The 7,500-nt window shown below is 48.7% G+C and overlaps 1 protein-coding gene across 1 annotated transcript in view; it reads left to right on the top strand.

Moving 5' to 3' along the window:
* The window catches only part of LOC311317990 (neuronal acetylcholine receptor subunit beta-2-like), a gene marked incomplete at both ends in the record, with an annotated part of 17,132 nt that overhangs the window by 8,789 nt on the left and 843 nt on the right, over positions 1-7,500 (top strand). The window contains 4 exons of the mRNA XM_084449154.1: positions 1,769-1,914; positions 2,156-2,200; positions 3,484-3,593; positions 6,810-7,500. The exon at positions 6,810-7,500 is cut by the window's right edge and continues 321 nt beyond it. Coding sequence (XP_084305280.1) covers positions 1,769-1,914; positions 2,156-2,200; positions 3,484-3,593; positions 6,810-7,500 — 992 coding nt within the window. The remainder of the gene's footprint in view (positions 1-1,768; positions 1,915-2,155; positions 2,201-3,483; positions 3,594-6,809) is intronic.

The raw sequence follows: 7,500 nt of genomic DNA, 5'->3' as shown, positions 1-7,500 counted from the left end.
TCTCTCTCACTCTCCCTATGCTCTCTCTCTCCCTGTATATCTCTCTCTCCCTATGCTCTCTCTCTCCCTCCCAATCTCTCTCTCTCCCTATGCTCCCTCTCTCCCTGTATATCTCTCTCACTCTCCCTATGCTCTCTCTCTGTATATCTCTCTCACTCTCCCTATGCTCTCTCTCCCTGTATATCTCTCTCTCTCCCTATGCTCCCTCTCTCCCTGTATATCTCACTCTCCCTATGCTCTCTCTCTCCCTGTATATCACTCTCCCTATGCTCTCTCTCCCTGTATGTCTCTCTCTACCTATGCTCTCTCTCTCCCTATCTCTCTCTCACTCTCCCTATGCTCTCTCTCTCTGTATATCTCTCTGTCACTCTCCCTATGCTCTCTCTCTCTGTATATCTCTCTGTCACTCTCCCTATGCTCTCTCTCTCTGTATACCTCTCTCTCACTCTCCCTATGCTCTCTCTCTGTATATCTCTCTGTCACTCTCCCTATGCTCTCTCTCTCTGTATATCTCTCTCTCACTCTCCCTATGCTCTCTCTCTCTGTATATCTCTCTGTCACTCTCCCTATGCTCTCTCTCCCCCTGTTGATCTCTCTCTCTCTCCTCCCTATGCTCTCTCTCCCTGTATATCTCTCTCTCTCTATGCTCTCTCTCTCTCTGTGTGTCTCTCTCCCTCCCTCTCTCTCTGTCTTATGAGGGATGTGGAATATTGCCTTCTCATTACCGGGGCAACAGGCGATGGGAGCATCCTCCCGCAGACCAGAGCAAACGAGTGCCGCTCAGCAGCACGAGATTGAAACATCGCTTCACTGAGCACCGCCTAGTCTGCGTGTATGTGTAGGGGAATGTCCGCCGTGTGTGTGTGTGTGTGTTTTCACACTAATACTAATACACTAGCATACGCTGAAGATAGCCGTAAGGCTGAAACATTCGTCCTGCCTGTCTTGCATGTTGCTGTGAAGCAATAAAGCATCCATTCTTTGGAATTCGTGAGTGCTGGTCCCTCTACCACTTTTCACACTAATTAAACGCTCCTATGATTATGCTAATCAAGAGCCATCTCATGTCATGTGCTGACTCTGGCCTGGCTGGGTAATGGTGCAGCATAGCAGCCCTGTGTGTGTGTGTGTGTGTGTGTGTGTGTGTTTTGGTGTGTGTGTGTGTTTTGGTGTGTGTGTGTGTGTGTGTGTGTGTGTGTGTGTGTGTGTGTGTGTGTGTGTGTGTGTGTGTGTGGAAGTGGCGGGGTGGTAGTGTGTGTGTGTGCGTGTGTGTGTGTGTGTGTGTGTGTGTGGAAGTGGCGGGGTGGTAGTGTGTGTGTGTGTGCGTGTACTATACATTTAGAATGAGTTTCTATTGTATTTAGATTATATTGTGTATAAATATGCAACAGGAGAGTGACGCTGTTCCAGGATGAATACGAGTCTGTTTGTAATCAGAAGGGTGTTTGACCCTCTGGAGGATTACAGTGAGAACATGCATGATACCAGTTTATGAATACCCGCTCATTCAACTGCAATAATGAAGTTATGAACTAGAGGGCTGGAAATGTTTTTTTGGGTTGTTTCAGGGGTCTGCCTGGATGGGTTCAAATCACGCTCAGCGAATACTCTAGAGTTTTGGTGAACATATTATTCTGGATTATTGAAAGAGTGATAAAGAAGACTGACACAGTCGAGCGATACAGTTTTCTACTCTATTTCAGGGTGTTTTTGAATTTATGGTAGTAACTTTGTGTGTGTGTGTGTGCGTGTGTGTGTGTGTGTGTAGCTGTCTTGGGTGCGGAGGTGGAGGAGAGACTAGTGAACCACCTGTTGACTCCAGGTCGCTACAACAAGTTGATCAGACCAGCGATCAACAAGAGCCAGCAGGTCACTATTCATATACAGGTGTCTCTGGCCCAGCTCATCAGTGTGGTGAGTACACACACACACACACACACACACACACACACACACACGCACACACACACACACACACACACACACACACACGCACACGCACGCACGCACACACACACACACACACACACACACACACACACACACGCAAACGCACACACACACGCACGCACGCACGCACACACACACACACACACACACACACACACACACACACACACACACACACGTCTGACTCTCCTGCTGTCTGTTGCAGAATGAGAGGGAGCAGATCATGACGACCAACTGCTGGCTCACCCAGGTGAGTCATCCACTCCTGTCAACTCCTCTCCTCCATGTCTCTACACATTCTGACTCATCCACATAGTAGTCATCCCAATAGTAGTCAACCCATAGTCATCCCATAGTAGTCATCCCATAGTAGTCATCCCATAGTAGTCATCCCCACAGTAGTCATCCCCATAGTAGTCATCCCATAGAAGTCATCCCCATAGTAGTCATCCCCACAGTAGTCATCCCCATATAAGTTATCCCCACAGTCATCCCCATAGTAGTCATCCCATAGTAGTCATCCCCACAGTCATCCAATAGTAGTCATCCCCATAGTCTTCCCCACAGTCATCCCCATAGTAGTCATCCCATAGTAGTCATCCCCATAGTCATTTCCACAGTCATCCCATAGTAGTCATCCCCATAGTCATCCCATAGTAGTCATCCCATAGAAGTCACCCACATAGTCATTTCCACAGTCATCCCATAGTAGTCATCCCCATAGTCATCCCATAGTAGTCATCCCATAGTAGTCACCCACATAGTAGTCATCCCATAGCAGTCATCCCCACAGTCATCCCCATAGTAGTCATCACATAGAAGTCATCCCCATAGTCATCCCATAGTAGTCATCCCCACAGTCATCGCAACAGTCATCCCCATAGTAGTCATCCCATAGTAGTCATCCCCACAGTCATCCCCATAGTAGTCATCCCATAGTAGTCATTCCCACAGTCATCCCCAGAGTAGTCATCCCATAGTAGTCTACCCCATAGTAGTCATCCCCATAGTCATCCCATAGTAGTCATCCCTATAGTCATCCCCATAGTCATCCCATAGTAGTCATCCCCATAGTAGTCATCCCCATAGTCATCCCATAGTAGTCATCCCTATAGTCATCCCCATAGTCATCCCATAGTAGTCATCCCCATAGTAGTCATCCGCATAGTCATCCCATAGAAGTCACCCCCATAGTCATCCCCATAGTAGTCATCCCTATAGTCATCCCCATAGTCATCCCATAGTAGTCATCCCATAGTAGTCATCCCCATCTCTCTCTGTCATCAGGCAGGCAGTAGCTCCACATTCAGGCTGTTCAGTCTCTTCCCTGCCTTGTTCAGCACACTGGAGGAACCTTCCGCTAACTCCTGATGCACATGGGGAATATGGAGAATTTTTGAACTTTTAAAACTTTAAAAAATCATTTTGATGGTGTGTGCATATGTGTGTGTATGTGTGTGTCTATGCGTGTGTGTGTGTCTATGTGTGTGTGCACACGCATGTGTGTGTGTGTGTTGTGATCGCCCCCTCTAGGAGTGGAATGACTACAGGCTGATGTGGAACCCTGAGGAGTATGAGGGCATTGAAAAGATCCGCCTGCCCTCCCAACACATCTGGCTCCCAGACATCGTTCTCTACAACAAGTGAGCGTGTGTGTGTGTGTGTGTGTGTGTGTGTGTGTGTGTGTGTGTGTATCTATCTTTGTGTGTTTAAGACAGGGGTCTGCAACCTGCATCTTCGGAAGCGCATGCGGCTCTTTAGCCCCTCTCCAGTAGCTCCCTGGATTTAACAAAAATGATATGGAAAAGAATAACTTAATAAATGTGTTACTATTAAATACATTTATTTATTACTAAAGTAAATGGTCATGTTGGCATTCAAGTTAGTCAACTAGGTAGATAGCAGCAGACTAATCCAGCACAATTTGGTGCATTAAAATTCACCAAAATGCAGAAAATGAACAGTTTGGTATAAGTGAACAACCCTGTGTGCCACGTCTCTCTATCTTTACCTCAGTAACCCTTTTTAGAAGATGAATGTGTTTCAGCCACGCAGCTCAAACCATCAAACAGCTCTCTTTCTCTGCCTCAATCAATCAATCAATCAATCAAAGCTTTATTTGCATAGCGCATTTCATACCCAGAGGCAACACAATGCGCTTTACAGAGAACAAGGGAGATGGGCATACGACCCACTCTCTACATATTCCAGCCTCCCCATCGCCTGTCCCCGAAGTCCTCATCGGTATGATGACCCAGCCAGACTAAGAGCTCCGGCCGACACCTGAAGTGTGTAGCCGGTCAGGTGGTCTGACTAGAGACAGATGTTTACTGCTGCTTCCTTGCTGGTTCACCAAGGCGCTTGAGTACTAGAGCGGGTCGTTAATATGTTATAGCCCTGACCCTAACCCTCGTTAAACATTCAATAAACGTTCAGCTAACTATCCAGTCATCCCAACTCTCGCGATACCCTTAACTAGTTATTGCTGAGCAGTTAGTTTGAACAGGGCAGTTGGCTACAGTATGTACTTTGCTGCCATGTTGAATGTGGCGCTGGCAGCAGTGTGTGTGTATGTATGTGTGTGAGAGAGGGAGAGAGTGTGTGTGTGTGTGTGTGTGTGTGTGTGTGTGTGTGTGTGCTCTGCCAGCATAACCAGGGTCAAGTGGTAAGAGTTGTGTCCAGATGTGATTACTGTCCTAATTCCCAGACTGAGCCGAGGTTTTAGAGAGGGGAGAGAGATGAGCACTGCCCGTCTGGGGAGGAGAGTTTATGGAGATTCAGAACAGGGGTGCGTTCAAATTCAGCGAACATGGCAAACGTTCGCAAATGTTTGCTAACAATTTAAAATCTTTTTTCAGTTAGCTTTGTGTTCACCGCAAAAGTTTGCAAACATAAGCAAATTGTCTGAAAAGGCAGTTTGCAGTGAACGAAAATGAACGCCGGACTGAGGGAAATGTGAGTTGTATGATTTAATAAATGAACTGAATACCCGGAGGCCATTTTACTTGTGTAAAAGTAAAAATAGGTCGTACTAGTGGGACCACATCCAAAATATATCATCCAGAAAATCACCGTTGATCACAAAAGGGCTCTCTGTTCAAACGTAACCGTTCAAAGAAAACATGTTGGCCACGAACGTTGAGCTCTGTTGGCTGAATGTGAACGCAGCCCAGCCATGCGCGTGCGTCGGCGGTCCCGGGCGGATGCCAGACGAGCCAGGCCCTGGGCTGTGGGGCAGACAGGACGTCTGGGTCTGACTCACAGATAACCTAGCCTATCCTGGATCTCTCGCTTTCTCTCCCTGCTGTCGTATTTCTTTATTTCTTTAAGTGAACAATATGCAGTCAAATATAAGAGGCAGAAGGATTTTGTGCAGGAAAGGGGCGTCACCACACCAGTGGCAACATCTCTGTAACTATTTATCTACTCTACTGATAGTCATGTCTCTCCTATGAAGTATTTATCCCATGTTTATTGCTCTGTAAATGTTCTTAGTCAATAGACAAAACATGTTCCAGGAGCTTGCTCCATTGCCTCGTTACAGCTCACTTTTCTGGCCCCCTGGAATATGTAGGGGTGATTGAGAGGCCATTGTAAAAAGCGCTTTGGATAAAAGCGCTATATAAGTGCAGTCCATTTACCATTTACTATTATATGTAGGGGTAAGACCTATGTCCACCGCCCCATTGCTCTCTGTAAAGGGCATTGTGTTGCCTCTGTGTATGAAATGTGCTATACAAATAAAGTTTGATTTGATTTGATCTGATTTGTAAGGTGCCTGTCCTAGGGAAAGAAGGAGTAGTTTTAGGAACGGCCTGTAAGGGATACCTGTACCTGTCCTTGGGACAATAGTAGGATAGTTTTAGCTGTCTCGTTCCTTGGTTGTACGAGGAAGGGGATTCATTTGTCTTACTTGAGGTACTGAGATCGGGCTTGCTTGGCATATAAAAAAAGAAGAAGTTTAATTTATCGTCACTTATCGTTTGTCGTTTGGTACTAGCCTACAGTACCTATGCGGAGTGAAGTGAAGTCTTCAAGGTAAACATACAAACATAAAGTTACAAAAATAAAAAGCGCTGTTCTCATTGAAGCGGCTGCATGTCCAGGAGCAGCAGACCCAGGAGAGGAGCAGCAGCGCTGGCTGGGATCCGGTCCCCACCTGCTGTATTATAGATAAGAGACGGATGTATAATGCATCACCTGCAGCCTGCCGAGAGCACATCGGACTTTCTGCAGACTCAGCGACTGTCGCGCGCCGCTCTGGGTGTGTCCGACGCAGTCCTCGCCCCGCCTCCTCTCGCCGCCGATGGTTGCCAACCCTGTCCCAGGGCTCCACGAACTGATCGAGGGCCACCCCCCAAGGGGCTGATGTAGCGGAGGCGGTTTGGAACCCTGCTCTGGTCAATAGAGCGCCATCTCTCAGTTGAATATGGAACTACTGTGATTTTATCTTACTCTGTACTCTCTCTCCCTTCTCTGCTCTCCACACGCTCTCTCTCTCTTCTCCTCCTCTCCACTCAGTCTCTCTTCTCTTCTCTTCTCTTCTCTTCTCTTCTCTTCTCTTCTCTTCTCTTCTCTTCTCTTCTCTTCTCTTCTCTTCTCTTCTCTTCTCTTCTCTTCTCTTCTCTTCTCTTCTCTTCTCTCATCTCCTCTCCTCTCCTCTTCTCCATCCCTTTCTTTGTCCTCTACTTACTTGTCTTATCTCCACACGTCTCAACAGGTTATTTTGACTTGAGGAAACATGAACACCTCTCACGTGTAATGATAAACTCTCTCTCTGTGCTGCTGCCCATCCTTCCCTCCTCCCCCTCTTCCCCCCCTCCTCCTCCCCCTCCACCTCTTCCCCCCCTCCACCTCAGCGCTGACGGGGCCTACGAGGTGTCTTTCTACTCCAACGCCGTCATCTCCAACAGCGGCAAGGTGTACTGGCTACCGCCGGCCATCTACAAGTCGGCGTGCAAGATCGAGGTGCGCAACTTCCCCTTCGACCAGCAGAACTGCACGCTGAAGTTCCGCTCCTGGACCTACGACCGCACGGAGATCGACCTCATCCTGATCAGCGACTACGCCAGCCGCGACGACTTCAAGCCCAGCGGCGAGTGGGACATCGTGTCGCTGCCCGGCCGCAAGAACGAGGACCCGGCGGACCCCACCTACCTGGACATCACCTACGACTTCGTCATCCGGAGGAAGCCGCTCTTCTACACCATCAACCTCATCATCCCCTGCGTGCTCATCACCTCGCTCGCCATCCTGGTCTTCTACCTGCCGTCCGACTGCGGCGAGAAGATGACCCTGTGCATCTCCGTCCTGCTGGCGCTCACCGTCTTCCTGCTCCTGATCTCCAAGATCGTCCCGCCCACCTCGCTGGCGGTGCCGCTGATCGGCAAGTACCTGATGTTCGCCATGGTGCTGGTGACCTTCTCCATCGTCACCAGCGTGTGCGTGCTGAACGTGCACCACCGCTCGCCCAGCACGCACACCATGCCGCCGTGGGTCAAGAGCATCTTCCTGCGCCGCCTGCCCGACTTCCTGTTCATGCGGCGCCCC

This window comes from Borostomias antarcticus (assembly GCF_949987555.1).
Source record: "Borostomias antarcticus genome assembly, chromosome: 14".
Lineage (NCBI taxonomy): Eukaryota > Metazoa > Chordata > Actinopteri > Stomiiformes > Stomiidae > Borostomias > Borostomias antarcticus.
The sequence above is the reverse complement of the archived record's forward strand: the minus strand, read 5'-3'. Positions and strand labels throughout refer to the sequence as shown.